The sequence below is a fragment of the Rhinatrema bivittatum genome, chromosome 5 (assembly GCF_901001135.1).
Source record: "Rhinatrema bivittatum chromosome 5, aRhiBiv1.1, whole genome shotgun sequence".
Lineage (NCBI taxonomy): Eukaryota > Metazoa > Chordata > Amphibia > Gymnophiona > Rhinatrematidae > Rhinatrema > Rhinatrema bivittatum.
The window spans coordinates 5,032,469-5,054,178 of NC_042619.1; the positions used below are offsets into that span (position 1 = coordinate 5,032,469).

General features: G+C 47.2%; 1 protein-coding gene across 1 annotated transcript in view; it reads right to left on the reverse strand.

The window, feature by feature from the left end:
• CNGA4 (cyclic nucleotide gated channel subunit alpha 4) overlaps positions 1 to 19,804 on the reverse strand; it is a 55,019-nt gene extending 35,215 nt beyond the window's left edge. Inside the window, exons 1-2 of the mRNA XM_029601915.1 lie at positions 19,682 to 19,804; positions 16,969 to 17,075 (exon numbers count right to left, since the gene is read on the reverse strand). Coding sequence (XP_029457775.1) covers positions 16,969 to 17,075; positions 19,682 to 19,725 — 151 coding nt within the window. The 5' untranslated portion in view covers positions 19,726 to 19,804. The remainder of the gene's footprint in view (positions 1 to 16,968; positions 17,076 to 19,681) is intronic.
• Positions 19,805 to 21,710: the final 1,906 nt, after the last annotated feature.

The following is a 21,710-nucleotide window of genomic DNA, read 5'->3' on the forward strand; positions in this document are numbered from 1 at the left end:
TGACTGAATTACAGCGAACATTGATAAAAGGAAACCAGGTTTTGACTACCAGGACTGAAAATTTGGAAAATCAGATCCGTGGAAGGAACCTGCATTTAAGTTCCTAATTGTTTCCTTTCTTTAGGAATCAGATAGGGATTGGACTCTTAAGATGCTCTTCAGACACCATTTAGAGGTTTTCCTTAATTTTAAGTTCGAGTTTTTCCGGACTTAGCTAGACATACGCAGAAAAAGAGGAAACAATTCCTCCTGATGAGGCCTACAGTTCTGCAATTGGGCGCCTTCTGTATTTTGAAATGTTATGCAGCTCTGACAGTGCAGCTTAGCTGTTTCTCTGACTTTGGCATGCTTAAATCTGCACATTTTAATGATTGGTTTGAAGCGCATCATGGTTTGGGATTTGAGAGAGGACAAACAGGGCCCAGAAGTTCTCATGCCCCTGAAGCAAAGAGGCTGAATCGGCGTCAGGAGACTCAGTGGGTTGTGTCCTGTGCTTTTACATCAGTTTTACGACTCGATGTGCCAGCTCAGAAGAGTTTTTATGTGCAGTTATAAAATGCGTAAAAAAAGGATAAAAAACCAATTACAGGAATTGTAGGACATTGTGATCTGTGCTTAAAACCTTTGCCGGCCAGAGTTGGACATAAGTCATACAATTGTGAATGCACTCCTGTGTCTTGGTTTATGGTGGCCATAGGATTTGAATATCATAATCTTTTATTTGCTAAGCAGTAGGGTGGAATTTTCTTATTTTTGATTATTGATAATTTCACTCCAAGGTTCTCTATATTTTGAGTAGCGATTTACCCACATGAATCAGCGCTGGAAAAGGTGCATGCGTCCTTCAAAGGTGCAGACTGTTAGCTGCATGTTTACATGGCGGGAGAAACACAGCGCACATCAATTGCTTTTTCAGTGCTACCCAAGTGATTACTGAAGATTTGCTTGAACAAAAAGCGGCTGCAAACAGCCACAGGTCTTTTGTACCCACGGCAAGGTTCTCATGGAAAATTGGTGAAAAACTGCAAGTAAAAAGTACCCACAGACTTTATCCCAAAGCAAAGAACTGGAAAACTGCCCCCGCAGGCAACGACTGCCCCAGCCAGTGGTCCTAATGTTGTGCCCAAGTCTTACCCCAGAGCCTCGTGTCATGACGCCTTTCCATCAGAAAAGGTTTGATTCTTGTGCACCATTAATACCTTTCCAGTACTGAAAGCTTTGTATCCTATCTCCCGTCTCTCTCTCCTCTGGGATACAGAGGTTCAGGTCCCTCAATCTCATCTCATATGGCTTTTCCTGCAGACCCCACACTATTTTGGTTGCCTTTCTCTGGACTGCTTATCCTTGAGAGTGGGCAATAACAAATTGGATCTACTCTTTAGGGTCTGTTGGGTATTTCCTGCTGACCCAGGATGGCCTCTGTTGAAGACAGGAAGCTGGGCAAAATGGACCTTGGGCTGACCTAACAAGGCACTTCTCATGTTCTTAGATCACTCATTATCCAAGCCACTTTTATTGTCTTCCATTTTGGTTGTATCCCCTCCTGAGCAAATGAGCATTCAGGATCCCTTCCGTAGACCAACACCCACCCCCTGCCTCTCGAGGCTGTGTCTGTCCCGAGTGCCACTGTGCCTGAGCTCTGTCCTGGCTTCCACGGGTTATTCTCTTAGTAAGAAAGTCTATCCTCGTGTGTCTGATGAACCTTCCTCTCTTCAGCTTCATACCTTCCGCCCTTCTGTTTGAGATCCCTTTCCTATGAACGGATGTGTCATCTTACTGCAGCTTCTTCTGCTTTACTGAAACTTCCTAATTATTTTACTTTTTCTATTACATCTCCCTTTCTCTTCTTCTCTGCATTCAGCCATCCAATGGTTTCAGACTTGCATCTATCCAATTCAATTGAATTTCTTTAACTTAATATACTGCTCATAAAAGGTTTATCAGAGCAGTTCACAATTGAAATTTATTTATTTATTTATTTATTTATTTTGGATTTTTATATACCGACATTCTCAATACAAGTATCGAATCAGGTCGGTTTACATATAACAAAACTTTCGCACAAATGGCGTTACATGGAACAGCGTTTCTTAACATATAACGTATAACATATAGCATTTAGCATATAACCTATAACATATAGATATTAATAATAAATTAAATTAAATATTACATAGATAATAATAATAGTAACTCGTCAACAGGACGTAGGTAAATATTCGGCATGTTAATAGCCAACAAATAGCCAACAAATACAATCAATTTAAATAATACAGTAATTCAGCCTAATAAAATGTAATGGGAAACCCAAGGCAACTCTAATATTTTCCTAGTAGTTTGCATATTCAGGAGCTATGGAAGGAGTTTTGTAGTTTTTACTGCTCACTATGTGGTAACCCCGCCTTTTTTGGGGTGGTTATGGCACGTGGGGTATATATTGCCCAGACACCTGCTGAGAACGTCCGAGGGAAGGTGATACAGGAAGAGCATGGAGCTGAGAGTCGGAGGACGGAAGGAAGCCACTAATGATCCCTACAGAACCTCAAGCAATGTTTTGCTGTTCCCGCCAGGGAGAGCTTTGGAGCCTCCTAGATCTATGCGTGGGAGAGGGAAGTTTTGGGTACTTTCCGCAGGTCTCAGAAAGAAGAGTGCTGAGCACTTTTTGAATGGGTCTTCTGCCCATCGCTTTGGTCGTTTTTTTTGGAAAAAGATATTTGGGAATTGACTTATTTATTTATTTAACAGTTTTTAATATACCGACGTTCGTATGGCACATCACGCCGGTTTACAAGTAACTCAATTAAAGGAGGAATTACAATGAACAGGGGGCCGGGGATGGGAGCAGGCCAGAAAGAGGAGGGGGGTAATGGAGACAGGAGAAGAGAGGGAAAGATAGGTAGCGTGAAATAGAGAATAAAGAGCAACCGTGAAAACAATAGAAGGAACTTATTTACAGAAGGATCTATTTACAATAGTTTGAAGGGAAGGGCATGCCCTCGATATCCCAGAGGATTGGGGCAAGAGCCTGAGCGATCGGAAGACACAAGGACAAGAAGGTTTGATACAAGGTGAACACCCCATGAGACAGTGAGACAGTTTTTCCAGTTGAGCCCTTGGACCAATCGATGCTGGATGTTTTTGTACGAGGGGACAGTTGTCCTGCAGGTTTTGGGTTTGGGGATTTTTTTTCTTACTTGCGGATTGATTTCATGCTGCAACCCCATTCCAGTTTTCCCACATTGCAAGGGGAGCAGGTTTTCTCCATGGATAATGGTACAAGACCAGTGAGAAGGGAGCTAGTACCTAAGATGGACAAATTAACAGTCATATTCCTTGCTGTTATGTTTTTGATGCTGTTCTTTATTTTTGGCATTGTAGCTTGGGTTATTTTATTTAAGCTGCAGTAAAGACTATTTTATTCGAACACCATTCCTGGACTCCTGCAAGTGTTTTTCCTGATTTTCATACCTTTGCTATTGTTATTCATTGCTCCTTCCGTGGGCTGCTTGGCACCAGTTGGAGGGCCTCTACCTTCAGTGTGAGCACTAAGAGAAATGAGTGGAAAGACACGCAAGGGGCCCCGGAAGATTATTCTTCCTCCCCATCCGGACTGAACCCAGACCTGGACCACCCCAAAGTGACAGACAAAGCACCCAGCTTGGGCACTGGTTACAAAAACATAATAAAGTAACAAAAAGCAAACCACTAAATAGTACAAAACGCAAACAAACCAATATCAGATCAATCAAATCAGAACAATCTAACAGCAATCATCGCAAATTCAAAGACAGAAACACAGATGATGAACCGACCGCAAAAACAAACCATACATAGCATTTAACAGAAAACTTAATCTGCACTTGCACTTGATGTTCAAATGGCATAGGGGCTCCCAAATAAATCACTGTTGGTGCTACTTACTAACTATACCAGATGCCGAAAAAATGGTTGACTTCTCCAGAAAGATTTCTATAAATCAAAAGCATGGGGGGAAAAAAACATGATTTAACTACTTTCCAGAATTTCAGAAAGTTGGATTTTGCCTGGATGCCAAAAGGAAGTGAGTTCCAAAGGCGCGCTACTTGGGATGTTAATAAGGATTCTTTATTGTGATCTAATCTTATAACTGAGGGAGGGGGAAGGCAGAAGAGATCCATCTTGGAAGAACGGAGAGTGCGTGAAGGAAAATATGGAATGAGAAGGTTTGAAAGATAAAGAGGAAAAGCTGAATGGAAAGCACAAGATGTCAAATAAAGTATGTTGAACGTAATTCAATAGGCGATAGGTAACCAGTGAAACTCTTGCAAAATTGGGGAGACATGGTCAAATTTCTTTAAACCATAAATAATCTTGGCAGTTGTGTTCTGTACTATTTGTAATCTCTTTAGCTGGTATTGCGGAAGGCCTAGCAAGAGAGAATTACATTAGTAAACCTCGAGGTGACAAAGGCATGGGTCAACAATTTTAAGTCAAATGAATCGAGGAGTGGTCTCAAACAGTAGATATTGTGACGAAAGAAGAAAGTCTTTTGCACAATGCTGGAAACATAGGATTCCATAGATATTTTTGAGTCTAATTGTACCCCAGTGTAGTGATAGTATCCTTCCAGGAGACAGAGACTTCTGACATAGCGGGTGTGACAGATGGGATAGATCCACGATAACAGACCTATAAGGCCTCTGATTTAGAGGGACTGACTTTGAGCTTGTGAGAGGAAAGCCACTCAGCTACTCTGTTCAAACATTCATTGAATGAAGAGAGAGAAAATGAGGGTTTGCTTTCCATAAAAGCGGTAATTTGAATATCGTCCGCATAAAACGATGGTCTAGAACCACAGTCCTGAATTAATGTAACCAAGAGGGATAGAAAGATATTGAAAAGTCGGGGGGGACAGTATTGATCCCTACAGGACCCCAGAGGATCGGGGTCTCGCAGAAAAGAGTTGATGATCCCATTCTGCTACAAAAGAACGGTCCTTCAAGAAGGAATGGAACCAGGATGAGGACAGATCTTTGAGACCGATCCCCTCGAGTTGCAGGAGAAGCAAGTTGTGGGCGATGGTGCCAAAGGTCATGCTCGTGTCCAAAAGAACAATGAGGACGTCCTTGCCACCATCAGCCTGGATTCTGAGTCATTCACTAAAGCAAGGAGAGAAGACTCTGTGCTATGTCTTTTGCGGAATCCGGACTGACAGAGATGTAGCACATTAGTTTGAACACAAAGTTGATAAGTTGGTCAAAGACGACCTTTTCAGTGATCTTTGAAAGCATCAGAAGATTAGAGACAGGTCTGTAATTGGACATAGAAGCTGAGTCTACTGAGGATTGTGTTTTTTTTAAAGTAGGTGGACTCTTGCAACTTTAAGTTGATCTGATAACATCATATTTATTAAGGAGGAGCCCACAATTGTAGAAATTGGTTTTGCTAAACCCAGTGATGTGTTTTTCAAAAACGTTGAGGGTATAGGATCCAAAGCAGAAGCTGGAAGGTGTAAAGAGCTCCAAAGAAGACTGATACCAGCTTCTGTGGTTAAGCTGAATGAGGAAAGAGAGGTTTTTAACCCTGCTATAGTTGTCTGGGAAATAGCACACTCTGAACTGAATTCCCTCTAGATGCTTTTAACTTTATCTAAAAAAAGTGATCAGCAAAGTTATTAGCAGTAACAGTGACATTGGCTAATGATGATGGAGCAGGTTGCTTAGAAAACTGAGCAACCATTTAAAGAGCTGACAAGAATGATTTTCAGCAGACCTAATCTAATTTAATTTAAAAGTTGTAAGAGAAAATATTTCTTTTACGTAACGCATAATTAAGCTCTGGAATTTGTCTTGAAAGCTATTAGTGTAGCTGAGTTTAAAAAATAATTGGACAAGTTTGTAGCGGAAAAGTCCATTAACCATTATTCAGGTAGAGTTGCGAAATCTTATTTTTGGGATAAGCAGCTTGGAATCTCTCTACCCCTTGGGATCCTGCCAGGAACTTGAGACTTGGATTGGCCACTGTTGGAAACAGGATGCTGGGCTTGAGGGACCCTTGGTCTGACCCCAGTTTGGCATGTTCTTATGTTTTAATTGGAAATGTACCTCTTTTTAGCAGTCAGAGTTTCAGCTTGATAATGTCTGTTAGCTTCAGTCCATTTTACCTTACGATCCGAGGATTTATGCGTAGGCCTTAAGCATTCAAAATGGTATCCTTGCCTCTTTAAAGTCGCTCAACCCACTGTGCTACCATTGATATGAAAAGGATTGACAGCATTGGTGTTAAATAATTGGCGTGACCTTGTCTACAGCTAAATGTGATGAGTGGCGTGGGAGTGAGCCCTTTATGCTGTGGCATAGTTGACACAGGTGAACCTACGCGCCTAAGCCGATAGCTGGAGGATGTGCCCTGGGATGGGAAAGACCGGAGCTTCATCTATACCAGCCACTTCCCCCTCAAGCTGAGCCCTTGGGCTCTAGCAGCTCGCGGGATCCCTAGGGTGATAGAGTGAACAAGAATGTAAGGGCCACCCCGGAGTCAGGACAGGCAGCAAGCTGGAGGTCCCAGGACAGGCCAAGGGTTGGGGCAGGCAGCAGACACTCATGGTCAGGTGCAAGCAAGAGGTCAAGTGCAGGAAGTCAGGCCGAGGATAGCAAAGACACACAGGAGACACCGGACAAGATGGGCTGGGCGAGGCAAGAATGGACGAGACAGGTAGAGCAAGGCAAGGCTGGGCGAGGCAAGAATGGACGAGACAGGTAGAGCAAGGCAAGGCTGGGCGAGGCAAGAATGGACGAGACAGGTAGAGCAAGGCAAGGCTGGGCGAGGCAAGAATGGACGAGACAGGTAGAGCAAGGCAAGGCTGGACGAGGCAAGAATGGACGAGACAGGTAGAGCAAGGCAAGGCTGGACGAGGCAAGAATGGACGAGACAGGTAGAGCAAGGCAAGGCTGGGCGAGGCAAGAATGGACGAGACAGGTAGAGCAAGGCAAGGCTGGGCGAGGCAAGACTGGACGAGACAGGTAGAGCAAGGCAAGGCTGGGCGAGGCAAGACTGGACGAGACAGGTAGAGCAAGGCAAGGCTGGGCGAGGCAAGACTGGACGAGACAGGTAGAGCAAGGCAAGGCTGGGCGAGGCAAGACTGGACGAGACAGGTAGAGCAAGGCAAGGCAAGAATGGACGAGACAGGTAGAGCAAGGCAAGGCTGGGCGAGGCAAGAATGGACGAGACAGGTAGAGCAAGGCAGGGCTGGGCGAGGCAAGAATGGACGAGACAGGTAGAGCAAGGCAAGGCTGGGCGAGGCAAGAATGGACGAGACAGGTAGAGCAAGGCAAGGCTGGGCGAGGCAAGAATGGACGAGACAGGTAGAGCAAGGCAAGGCTGGGCGAGGCAAGAATGGACGAGACAGGTAGAGCAAGGCAAGGCTGGGCGAGGCAAGAATGGACGAGACAGGTAGAGCAAGGCAAGGCTGGGCGAGGCAAGACTGGACGAGACAGGTAGAGCAAGGCAAGGCTGGGCGAGGCAAGAATGGACGAGACAGGTAGAGCAAGGCAAGGCTGGGCGAGGCAAGAATGGACGAGACAGGTAGAGCAAGGCAAGGCTGGGCGAGGCAAGACTGGACGAGACAGGTAGAGCAAGGCAAGGCTGGGCGAGGCAAGACTGGACGAGACAGGTAGGGCAAGGCTGGGCGAGGCAAGACTGGACGAGACAGGTAGAGCAAGGCAAGGCTGGGCGAGGCAAGAATGGACGAGACAGGTAGAGCAAGGCAAGGCTGGGCGAGGCAAGAATGGACGAGACAGGTAGAGCAAGGCAAGGCTGGGCGAGGCAAGAATGGACGAGACAGGTAGAGCAAGGCAAGGCTGGGCGAGGCAAGAATGGACGAGACAGGTAGAGCAAGGCAAGGCTGGGCGAGGCAAGAATGGACGAGACAGGTAGAGCAAGGCAAGGCTGGGCGAGGCAAGAATGGACGAGACAGGTAGAGCAAGGCAAGGCTGGGCGAGGCAAGAATGGACGAGACAGGTAGAGCAAGGCAAGGCTGGGCGAGACAGGTAGAGCAAGGCAAGGCTGGGCGAGGCAAGAATGGACGAGACAGGTAGAGCAAGGCAAGGCTGGGCGAGGCAAGAATGGACGAGACAGGTAGAGCAAGGCAAGGCTGGGCGAGGCAAGAATGGACGAGACAGGTAGAGCAAGGCAAGGCTGGGCGAGGCAAGACTGGACGAGACAGGTAGAGCAAGGCAAGGCTGGGCGAGGCAAGACTGGACGAGACAGGTAGAGCAAGGCAAGGCTGGGCGAGGCAAGAATGGACGAGACAGGTAGAGCAAGGCAAGGCTGGGCGAGGCAAGAATGGACGAGACAGGTAGAGCAAGGCAAGGCTGGGCGAGGCAAGAATGGACGAGACAGGTAGAGCAAGGCAAGGCTGGGCGAGGCAAGAATGGACGAGACAGGTAGAGCAAGGCAAGGCTGGGCGAGGCAAGAATGGACGAGACAGGTAGAGCAAGGCAAGGCTGGGCGAGGCAGGTAGAGCAAGGCAAGGCTGGACAAGGCAAGAATGGACGAGACAGGTAGAGCAAGGCAAGGCTGGGCGAGGCAAGAATGGACGAGACAGGTAGAGCAAGGCAAGGCTGGACGAGGCAAGAATGGACGAGACAGGTAGAGCAAGGCAAGGCTGGGCGAGGCAAGAATGGACGAGACAGGTAGAGCAAGGCAAGGCTGGGCGAGACAGGTAGAGCAAGGCAAGGCTGGGCGAGGCAAGAATGGACGAGACAGGTAGAGCAAGGCAAGGCTGGGCGAGGCAAGAATGGACGAGACAGGTAGAGCAAGGCAAGGCTGGGCGAGGCAAGAATGGACGAGACAGGTAGAGCAAGGCAAGGCTGGGCGAGGCAAGAATGGACGAGACAGGTAGAGCAAGGCAAGGCTGGGCGAGGCAAGAATGGACGAGACAGGTAGAGCAAGGCAAGGCTGGGCGAGGCAAGAATGGACGAGACAGGTAGAGCAAGGCAAGGCTGGGCGAGGCAAGACTGGACAAAAATGCAGGAACATGCAGGATCAATCAGGAATGCAGGAGCACTGCTTCGAGTTAATAAACCCAATGCTGAGGCCTTAGTGATGAGCTGGTGATGTCATCAAGGGGCGCCGGAGCCACGAGCTCTTTAAGTATCTGGCAGTCGGGCGTGCGAGCCTGGGGAAGCCCGGGAGTGAGCAACATGGCAGCGTCCCGTGGTGCTCTCAGCGACGGTCAGCATCGGGTGGCGAGCAGGCCACGAAACGGTGACGGTGGCATCGGGATGAGGGCGGCAGCTCACAGAGCCATCACCACAAGCTGCCAAGTGCGGCACTAAAGTGAGGATTTCGTTCCATGTCATAGGAGTCTGCGGGTAAATTAAACTCCAACCTCATCTGTTTCAGGGACTATGATTTCTTTATTATGAAGAGGTTTGGGGAGAAAAGTGATCAATGAGCGGTCAAGCCACAGAAAAGTAGGAAGAGATGAAGAATGCTCAATGAGCAAATCATTCGCAGCAGTGGCCTCATGGGCTGCTCCAGAGACCCTTTCTGTTAGACCTAATTCAGAGTTTAGAGACAGAAAGTTCTACATCAGAGACACAAATCCGATTCTCAGCATGAGCATTGAAATCGCCTAAGATGCTCAGTTTGTTTTTTATAAAAAGGCACTCAGAGGGTGGAGGATGCCTGGAATGACCTTCCGGAAGAAGTGGTGAAGACAAAAACTGTGAAGGATTTCAAAGGGGCGTGGGATAAACACTGTGGATCCCTAAAAGGCTAGAGGATGGGAATAAATAAAAAAGCTAAACCGGCACAGAGCGGCAGTTACTACCCTGAGAAGCTTGCTGGGCAGACTGCCGTCATTATTTATTTATTTATTTGATGACTTTTATATACCGTCATTCGGTAGAGCCATCATAAATATATACTTTTGTAAACCGTTATCTTGAAACTGAGCAGTAATAAGAAACTATTACCATGTTACTATCAGGCTGTTACAGTAAAGTTTGCGGGAGAGCGGGTGAGTGACCGCTCTCCTGTGCGCGCGATTCACTAAAACAAAATTATTCAAATTAGAGCCTGTGGTAAAAAGAGGTGGCGGCTGTCTGCGAGTTTGACAGCTGACGCTGAATTTTGCCAGCATCGATTCTCGAGCCCGCTGACAGCCATGGACGCCGACAAAATTGAGTGTCCGGTTTTCAACCTGTGAGCCGTGGGCCTATTTTACAATTTTTTTTTATGTTTAATTAATTTTTAACTTTTGAAACCTCCGACTTAATATCGCCATGATATTAAGTCGGAGGGTGCAGGGAAAAACAGTTTTTACTGCTTTTCTGTGCACTTCCCCGGCGCCGGCAGAAATTAACGTCAGCCTTTGGGCAGGCGCTAATTTCTGCAAGTACAACGTGCGGCTTGGCTGCACATTTTACTTCCTGTATCGCGCGGGAATAACTAATAGGGCCATCAACATGCATTTACATATTGCGGGCGCTATTAGTTTCAGGGGGGGGGGGGTGGACGTGCGTTTTCCATGCGCTATTATCCATTACTGAATAAGGGGTAAAGCTAGCGCGTCCCAACGCGGTTTAACAGTGCGCACTGTACTGTATCGGCCCGCGTGTTTCTGAGAGTGAGCCAAAGAAGGATGAGGGGAGGGGGCTGTACCTGGAAAGGAAGGCGAGGAGACTGATTGAGGAGGGAAGATCGCACTGACAGACAGGATTCAAGGTCTTCCGGAACCGCCGCTCTCCCACCCTTGCAGCCACTCCTTCATTAGTAAAGAAAGGGAAGGTCTGCACTGCAGGCCAAGCCTGAACCAGGCAAAGAGTTTCCCCCCCCCTATCTTTAGCCGGGTTTCTGAAGTCAGGGGGTGAATAGGGGGATATCTGGAGTCAAGCACAAGAATTAGGAAAATTAGATCTAATCTGAAAAAGCTTAACTGTTACTAATGAAACCAGGGCCCGGCGTGACTGATAACCGAGAGTGGAGCAGCGAAGAGAGCGAGAAAACCCGCCCTGAGCACTAATAACAGGAAGTGAATAGGAGAAAAGAGAGTAAGAACAAGCAGGCCGATACAGTCAAGCGTGCTCAGCTCGGCACCCACAGCCCCTTGTGCTATGAGGGGATTAGCGCGTCCAAAACGCGCCTTCAAATCCCCCCCAAAACCAACAGCGCTCATCACATGCAAATGCCTGTTAATGAGGCTATTAGCTATTCACCCAGGATACAGGAAAAAATAACGAGTGCCGGATCTGCACATCTCACGCTCAGAAATTAGTGCCTGCCCGAGAGCAGACCGAAAAAAGTGCACAGAAACGCAGGAAATACTGCTCCGACTTAATATCGTGGCGATATGAAGCCATCATAGAGTCCGCCCCAGGAACTCCCAGCATCTTCAGGGTCTGGGAAATCAGGGCCGGCAATTTGTCTCTTATGGAAAAACCGTAACATGGTCTGATACTGTTCTAAACCAGGGGGAATTTCCCCATCTTCCAAGGAATCTGTATCCTCCTCCTTGTCTGTGCTGTCCGGGTCCCTGCCAGAGATACCCTTGGTGAGTTGAGGCATGCCTCGAGGTCTGCCGATAGGACTAGGAGAGGGAGGGCTTACCGGCTGAGGATCTGTCTGGACAGGAGCACAGACTGCGTCTGTATGAAGGTTTGAAGGCCCTGGAAAAATTCCACCCAAGAGAAGGCAGCTGGGTCCATACCTAGCCCAGGAGGTACTGGGGTAGGAACCGCTGAATTTCCCTCTCCCATGGATGACCCAGTCACAGGGGTCACTCAGATCCGGGATACTTCCAGTTAAGGCTGTGGCTGACCCATCCTCTGAGTGTGAGGAGCCGGGCTTAGCAAAGTCCGGGGAGGCCCAACTCTCCCTGGCTTCCTCACGGTGCTGACGTAAGTTGGAATCCAGGTCAGACTGTGCAGCCCTAATATGAGAAGCAGCGCAGAGAGAAAGGCGCTTAGGTTTCTTGGCTGCCGGAGCCATTGACCGTGTTAACTGTGTGTTCTGTCAACTCGCGCTTAAAATTTTATGCGTATAGATTTTGGGCACCTAGGTGGGACGCGGCGAGGGGCACGCACAGCCCCTCTGCCTGGATTTACCTGTATCTTGCGCTTAGTAGGTTGTGCGCATGTGTACGCACGCGATGTTATGCGCACAGCGCGTGCGCAGAACCGACACCCTAAGCGTACCAATGTCCTATGGAGGGCAATATGGCACGCACAAAGACATGTGCAAGATGGCGCCGCCGCGGCCTACCACATGCTGTGCTGACCAAGTTTAAAGTGGGACCTAGACCACCGAGGGGCCGCTCAACCCACTTGGAAGCCCTCTTCCCCTTACCCCATTGGGATCGGGAACGACGTCGGTATGGCGCACTGAGCTAAGAGACCGGAGGAGGTCTTACCGAAACCCCTCCAAATGTCTCTGAATCGGGAGGCAAATCTTCTCAGCACCTCCCATACAAGATGAACACACTAAGATACTCTAGATGAGCACCTCCCATACAAGATGAACACACTAAGATACTCTAGATGAGCACCTCCCATACAAGATGAACACACTAAGATACTCTAGATGAGCACCTCCCATACAAGATGAACACACTAAGATACCCTAGATGAGCACCTCCCATACAAGATGAACACACTAAGATACCCTAGATGAGCACCTCCCATACAAGATGAACACACTAAGATACTCTAGATGAGCACCTCCCATACAAGATGAACACACTAAGATACTCTAGATGAGCACCTCCCATACAAGATGAACACACTAAGATACTCTAGATGAGCACCTCCCATACAAGATGAACACACTAAGATACTCTAGATGAGCACCTCCCATACAAGATGAACACACTAAGATACCCTAGATGAGCACCTCCCATACAAGATGAACACACTAAGATACCCTAGATGAGCACCTCCCATACAAGATGAACACACTAAGATACCCTAGATGAGCACCTCCCATACAAGATGAACACACTAAGATACCCTAGATGAGCACCTCCCATACAAGATGAACACACTAAGATACCCTAGATGAGCACCTCCCATACAAGATGAACACACTAAGATACTCTAGATGAGCACCTCCCATACAAGATGAACACACTAAGATACTCTAGATGAGCACCTCCCATACAAGATTGAACACACTAAGATACTCTAGATGAGCACCTCCCATACAAGATGAACACACTAAGATACTCTAGATGAGCACCTCCCATACAAGATGAACACACTAAGATACTCTAGATGAGCACCTCCCATACAAGATGAACACACTAAGATACTCTAGATGAGCACCTCCCATACAAGATGAACACACTAAGATACTCTAGATGAGCACCTCCCATACAAGATGAACACACTAAGATACTCTAGATGAGCACCTCCCATACAAGATGAACACACTAAGATACTCTAGATGAGCACCTCCCATACAAGATGAACACACTAAGATACTCTAGATGAGCACCTCCCATACAAGATGAACACACTAAGATACTCTAGATGAGCACCTCCCATACAAGATGAACACACTAAGATACTCTAGATGAGCACCTCCCATACAGATGAAACACACTAAGATACTCTAGATGAGCACCTCCCATACAAGATGAACACACTAAGATACTCTAGATGAGCACCTCCCATACAAGATGAACACACTAAGATACTCTAGATGAGCACCTCCCATACAAGATGAACACACTAAGATACCCTAGATGAGCACCTCCCATACAAGATGAACACACTAAGATACTCTAGATGAGCACCTCCCATACAAGATGAACACACTAAGATACTCTAGATGAGCAACCTCCCATACAAGATGAACACACTAAGATACTCTAGATGAGCACCTCCCATACAAGATGAACACACTAAGATACTCTAGATGAGCACCTCCCATACAAGATGAACACACTAAGATACTCTAGATGAGCACCTCCCATACAAGATGAACGCACTAAGATACCCTAGATGAGCACCTCCCATACAAGATGAACACACTAAGATACTCTAGATGAGCACCTCCCATACAAGATGAACGCACTAAGATACTCTAGATGAGCACCTCCCATACAAGATGAACGCACTAAGATACTCTAGATGAGCACCTCCCATACAAGATGAACACACTAAGATACTCTAGATGAGCACCTCCCATACAAGATGAACACACTAAGATACCCTAGAGTCTTGTTTTTTTGAGAAACCCATTTCCCAGTTCTTTTGTTGCCGTGTAAAGTTTAAGATAAACACGTCGCGACCTTGTTCAAGCGTTTAAGTTTTGTTCTATGATTTTCTGCTAACAGTTCGATGTATTCTCTGCCACTCTATGTTCCGTGTCCTGTTCAATGTAACAATTTGTTCTACTGTAAACCGGGGTGAAGGCTAACTGCTAAACCTCGGAATATAAAAGCTCCGAAATAAATAAATAAAATAAATATTTTTATTTTTTTTTACTTCTCTGGGCTCAGCGCTTACCGGCTGAGTACAGAGATGGTCTCTAACTGCAGGGGGAGAGGGTTTTGGCCATCACCGCTGCACTCGGCTTCCTTCACTTGCCATCTTTCAGCTGCTTAAGCAGCAAAGTCCACACCAGGAACCGGCGACCAGACCAAGGCACACGTCTGAGGGATCTCAGAAATCGCCTCAGGAATTCTCAACTGGGGGAGAAACCTTTAGGTATCATCGCAGGAGAGCAGGGCTCAAATCTTTCTCCAATTTAAATGTACAATTTCTCCTTCCAAAAAGTACAGCAATCCCCATAGGGAGAGGTATGTACAGCTAGAGACAGAAAAATACTGAAGGGCTGAGGTCACTGCAGGGGAGTATCTAGGGTGAGGTCGGCTTTGAAATCTGACACCGTCTCCATCTGCTGGCAGGGGAGCATAACCATTGGTCCTGAGCCCATCTGGCTACATGCTAGGAAATAGACAAATCTCTAGACCATTGACCACAGTATTAAGAAAATAAGTAGTTAATAAATAGAAAAGAAATTAGAAAAAATGCTAAAATATAGCAACTAAACTCAGATCGAAAGATGCAACTAAAAGACTATAAATAACAGCACAAAATAAAAAAAAATGACAATGTTCAAATGAAACTTAAAAACAACTAATAAAAGATAGACATAAAAATAAAATTAAAAATAACAGTAAAATAATCAATAATAAAATACATTAAGATACTAACACAAAAAAAACCCCATTTAAAACCAATGACAAAATAAAATTGAATTGTAAAACAAAATAAAATAGAACAAACAATAAAAAGAAATGCTAATAAGACAGAAGTTAAATGCAAGAAATGAAATACAAATTGAAAGGATTAAAATCAAGCTAAAACTAATTTAACAGCACAATGCAAAAGGCCAACTAGGAAAACACCTTAAAAATACTTAACAAGACCAAAGGATGCACGAAGGAGCGCACAAAGGCACACGCCTCTCCAGCAGTAATAAAATCCACACCACCAAACCACTTTCTCAGACAGTCATCTAAACTTCAATGTCTTAGGCACTGAGGTACAAAACTGAGGCTGTCTGAAAAAGTACAGATTTTAGATATTTATTAGAAGCTGAGACAGGGCATGAACTGTCACTGAAAGCCTCATTCACAGGGACGAGGGAATTATTAGAAGCCCGGGGAGGGCATTCAGTGGCAGTAACTGCCCCTTATAAAAGAAATCTGAGAGAGCCCCCAGATAGTAGTTAGGATATGTGTATTATGAATCCGTGCTATGGACTGTGGTTACTGATGTGGATACTTTACAGATGCATGTTTGTAACTTGTTTTACTGATTGTGACTGATTTTCATTTGTTTTCTTACTACTAACAATAAATAATGTAAAACTGTTTTATAAGGGTTCTTTGAGAAGGTTTTCTATGAAGCCAGACTAGTTTGGTGGTGGTAAAGAAATGAAGATAATGAGATTGCACTGATCAAACCTGTGGGAATACCCAAGGCTGTTGAAATGCTAAAGAGTATGTTAAAGGTTGACCAATATGTTAAAGGTCAGCATTAACTTTTATTTCTGCCTTCTGGGCTCAGTTTACAGGAAATCATATGACTTACAAGAATCCAATCTTTTTTGCATATATAAGATAAAATTATAACGTCAACCAGTTGGAAAGTGTTATGCAAACAAACAAAATAACCCCTTGGTGCATTAGTTTAGGGGCAGTGACGTATTTATCTGAGAGTAACAACTCAAAAGAGTTGTTTGGTAAAATGCACCACTGCTATTATGAGATGTCTTATAATAAAAGACTAAAGATTTTTCGGTTACTGGATATCTGTATTCAGTCTTTACTAGTGCCCTCAAACAATGGGCATTGAGTGAGATGTCCCTTTTGGTGAGTAAGAGTCCTTTCCTTGCCCTTTGCTGCCTTTCTTTGTGGAATTACGCTAGCCAGGATGCTGGAGATACTTGCAGAATTGTCTTTTCAGCAGTGTTTAGAGATCATTGACTGATCGTGGTTAGATCTTATTTTAGTCTCTGATTTTAGGTGTAATTGGAAATGGGAATAAATACGAATTAATAATATGACTGCTTGCCGGCTACGTAAGAAATGCCGCACTGGGACGGACCCTCGAGCCCAGCTTTCTGCCTCTGACAAGGGCCACTCCAGGTCACAAGTAGCCCGCAGGATCCCAAAGCGGAGTAACAAATGTCCAAGACAGATAAATAAATAAATAACTGCCTCCTTCTAAGGAATCGTCGGGAGCCCTAACAGGGCATGGACAGACAGACACTGCCCCTTACAGAGCCCATGATGGGGAGCTCGGAGAGGTCATCAAGCCTCAGTAAGGGCCCCGTACAGAAGCAATTGCTGACATTATAAACTCAGATTGTGCTATGTCCATTTTTACCAGGTGCATCCTGGGGATGAAGGCCTTGTGCCCCACCCATTCATACCGCTCAGCCTGACCCCCTGACTGCTTTCTGCATACTGACCGGTGCGGAATCGGACCACCATATCCAGCAGGTAGAAGGCATCACAGATATAGTCCAGGGTGAGCCAGACAGTCAGGTAGCGCTCCTGGAGCTCGCTGAAGCAGGACCTGAGGAGTCACAGACAGGCAGCAGTCAGGACAGCGTCCAGCCTGAAGGGGCTGGGGAGAAGGACGGCAGCTCTCCACTTCCACATGTGCTGGGTAGCCAACGAGCTCCGCCTGAGCCAGTCCAGGTTTTATCTCAGGCCACTGATGCCAACCCTTCAGAGTTTGGACTTATAGGTCCCAGCATGCACCAGGATAAAGCACGGACTGAATCCACCTGTTCCTGATGCACTAGGACATGTAAGTGATGCTCAATCCAGGTGGCATCTCTATCCCTCCCACTTCCTACCCCCCAGCCTCAGTACCTGCATATTACTCCCTCCCCAGGATCAGTACCTGCATGTTACTCCCTCCCCAGGATCAGTACCTGCATGTTACTCTCTCCCCTGCCTTGCCCCATTCAGTCTCAGTACCTGCCTGTTACTCTCTCCCCTGCCCTGCCCCATTTAATCTCAGTACCTGCCTGTTATTCTCTCCCCTGCCCTGCCCCATTCAGTCTCAGCACCTGTCTGTTACTCTCTCCCCTGCCCTGCCCCATTCAGTCTCAGTACCTGCCTGTTACTCTCTCCCCTGCCCTTCCCCGCCCCATTCAGTACCTGCCTGTTACTCTCTCTCCTCCCCTGCTCCATTCAGTACCTGCCTGTTACTCTGTCCCCTGCCCTGCCCCATTCAGTCTCAGTACCTGCCTGTTACTCTCTCCCCTGCCCTGCCCCATTCAGTCTCAGTACCTGTCTGTTACTCTCTCCCCTACCCTGCCCAATTCAGTCTCAGTACCTGCCTGTTAGTGTCTCCCTTGCCCTGCCCCATTAAGTCTCAGTACCTGCCTGTTACTCTCTCCCCTGCCCTGCCCCATTCAGTCTCAGTACCTGCCTGTTACTCTCTCCCCTGCCCCATTCAGTCTCAGTACCTGCCTGTTACTCTCTCCCCTGCCCCATTCAGTCTCAGTACCTGCCTGTTACTCTCTCCCCTGCCCTGCCCCATTCAGGCTCAGTACCTGCCTGTTACTCTCTCCCCTGCCCTGCCTCATTCAGTACCTGCCTGTTACTCTCTCCCCTGCCCTGCCCCATTTAGTCTCAGTACCTGCCTGTTACTCTCTCCCCTGCCCTGCCCCATTCAGTCTCAGTACCTGCATGTTACTCTCTCCCCTGCCCCATTCAGTCTCAGTACCTGCCTGTTACTCTCTCCCCTGCCCTGCCCCATTCAGGCTCAGTACCTGCCTGTTACTCTCTCCCCTGCCCTGCCTCATTCAGTACCTGCCTGTTACTCTCTCCCCTGCCCTGCCCCATTTAGTCTCAGTACCTGCCTGTTGCTCTCTCCCCTGCCCTGCCTCATTCAGTACCTGCCTGTTACTCTCTCCCCTGCCCTGCCCCATTTAGTCTCAGTACCTGCCTGTTACTCTCTCCCCTGCCCCATTCAGTCTCAGTACCTGCATGTTACTCTCTCCCCTGCCCTGCCCCATTCAGTCTCAGTACCTGCCTGTTACTCTCTCTCCTGCCTGCCCCATTCAGTCTCAGTACCTGCATGTTACTCTCTCCCCTGCCCTATTCAGTCTCAGTACCTGCCTGTTACTCTCTCCCCTGCCCTGCCCCATTTAGTCTCAGTACCTGCCTGTTACTCTCTCCCCTGCCCTGCCCGATTCAGTCTCAGTACCTGCCTGTTACTCTCTTCCCTCCCCTGCCCCATTCAGTCTCAGTACCTGCCTGTTACTCTCTCCCCTGCCCCATTCAGTCTCAGTACCTGCCTGTTACTCTCTTCCCTCCCCTGCCCCATTCAGTCTCAGTACCTGCCTGCCCTGCCCGATTCAGTTTCAGTACCTGCCTGTTACTCTCTCCCCTGCCCCATTCAGTCCCAGTACCTGTCTGTTACTCTCTCCCCTACCCTGCCCCATTCAGTCTCAGTACCTGCCTGTTACTCTCTCCCCTACCCTGCCCGATTCAGTCTCAGTACCTGCCTGTTACTCTCTCCCCTACCCTGCCCGATTCAGTCTCAGTACCTGCCTGTTACTCTCTCTCCTCCCCTTCCCCATTCAGTCTCAGTACCTGCCTGTTACTCTCTCTCCCTCCCTGCCCCATTCAGTCTCAGTACCTGCCTGTTACTCTCTCCCCTACCCTGCCCGATTCAGTCTCATTACCTGCCTGTTACTCTCTCCCCTGCCCTGCCCGATTCAGTCTCAGTACCTGCCTGTTACTCTCTCCCCTGCCCTGCCCGATTCAGTCTCAGTACCTGCCTGTTACTCTCTCTCCCTCCCTGCCCCATTCAGTCTCAGTACCTGCCTGTTACTCTCTTCCCTGCCCTGCCCCATTCAGTCTCAGTACCTGCCTGTTACTCTCTCTCCCTCCCTGCCCCATTCAGTCTCAGTACCTGCCTGTTACTCTCTTCCCTGCCCTGCCCCATTCAGTCTCAGTACCTGCCTGTTACTCTCTTCCCTATGTTCGCCTGTTGTTAAGCTACATTTCTACGCTGCTCTTGTGTTATCCCCCTCCCAGTTAATCTGTACTTTCAAACCTGCTGTTCAAATGTGAACCGGTATGATGTCCCCACTAATACCGGTACATAAAAGTCTCTAAATAAATAAATAAAATTCCCTGCCCGGTCCCCAGGCTCAGTACCTGCAGATTAAGATAATCCAGTTGTACAAGACTGGAACCACCATCACATTCAGCCAGCAGTAATACCAGGTTCCAGAGGGGTCCAGGATCCATGTCTTCTTCTTGTTTAAACTATTAAAGGAAGAGAGAGTGTCACTGAAGGGCAGGGAGGGAGAGAGAGAGTCACCGAGGCAGAGCTGAGGATGGGAGATCCCAGGGGATCAGGGAGTGGCAGCTGGTTTCTCGTTCCATGAGGAGAATGACTACACCCAGGGCTCAGAGAGTCTCTGGAACGCCAGACCCTCCCTAGCTGGAAGAAGTGGCCATGTCCTAGGGTTTTCCGCCAGGTCAGATGCCCAGGTAAAAGCCCCATCAGCAGAAGCTACAGGAGACTGCACCTCACATGGTGAAACTGGACCAGCCTGGCATGGAGTGACCAAACAAACCAGCAGTCCAGCACAAGCTGCAAATCTCGCATAATCAGAGTAGAAGGTTACATTTTCTCAGCTCTTCCTCGTGTATGTAGATCCTCTCAAACGAGACTTAAAACTGGTTTTGTGAAAGCAACAGGATGTCATCTACTTCGGGCCAGCACACGGCCGAGCGCACCGTTTGGCCGTGCGTTTCTGACGCGCTATTATTACCCCTTGTATTGTAAGGGGTAATAGCGTGTGGAAAACGTGCGGCCAACCCCCCCTTGAAACTAATAGCGCTCATCACATGCAAATGTATGTTGATGAGCCTATTAGTCAGTCACCCAAAATACAGAAAGTAAAATGTGCGGCCAGGGTCGCAGGGTGTTCAGAAAAAAACTGCTTTTCTGAACAGCCTGCGACTTAATATCACAGCGACCGAGGTCTCACTGTACCTATTGCAGCGGTCTACAGCTTGGGGATGCGCTGATAGGAAAGGGTTAAGGGAGCTATTTTGTGCTCTGTGGTTTCAGTTTTCACAGGAGCAGCTTTGAATGTGCAATGTGCACCTCTCCTGGGTGCTTATTAACAATTTACACCTCACAGCCTGTTACACATTAAACCAGCAAAACAGCACACTAACTCCTGCTAATGACCCCTTCCTACGACTCACCTGCTCCTGGGGGAACCGCCCTCCTGTCAGGGGCAAATTTAGGATTTTGCATCCACCTCCAGTAAGGGTCAGTTTTATAGGGTAGCAGAGCTGGAAGGCGTCAAATCTTAGCCCACCCACTGCCCCTAAATGTTGGCTGCGCTAGGCACAGGCAGAATGGGCGTCTAATGACAAATCCAGGGCTGCCTCCTGTCACTCGTTACCTCACCTCACCTTCCTGAACCTGCCTTTCCTGCAAAGTCTCCATCTTACAATGCCCTACGCATATATTATAGGAACCTGGCAGGGGGTCTCATAGCTCAAGCTGCAATAAAGAAACTTTTTTTTTTTTTTGCAAGTATTTTCCACAGGAAAGAGACTTTGAGTTGTGAAACCACATACGCTGTGCTCTGAATTGCCCTCAGCTCTCCAGCTCTAGCTTGAATGCAGCCCTAGACAGTCAAGTGAACCTTCTTCCCAGCTTCCCATACCAGAAAAAAACTGTTCATGGTTACAAAAAAAACCAACAACATGTATTTGAATGGGAAACGGCTCAACTCTCACTGTGGATGAGAAGGGTGTTCCAAGAGCAGCTGCACAGATTGAAGAAATGAATGCAGCTGTATTAAGTTTCCTCTGAAATCCGACACTGGTGCTGGGCTAAGAGTTATTTATTTATTTACTGAACCTTTATATTCCATCCTCTTGCCAAAAAAATTGTTTGAGGCAGATTACAACATCAACTCATATGTACTTTAAACTATTTGTAATAAAATATATTCATACACGTCTACCAAAAGCAACAAAATCCTAAACACCCAACTCCCGAAAAGGTTCTCTGAATAAATAGGTTTTTGGCACTTTCCTAAAACATTTATAGTCACTTACTAGGCATATTTCCTGAGGGATTACTATTCCATAATGTAGGTGCTAGGCAAGAAAAAGCTTGTTTAGAAATTTGCTGTGTTTTTAATACTTGGAATCT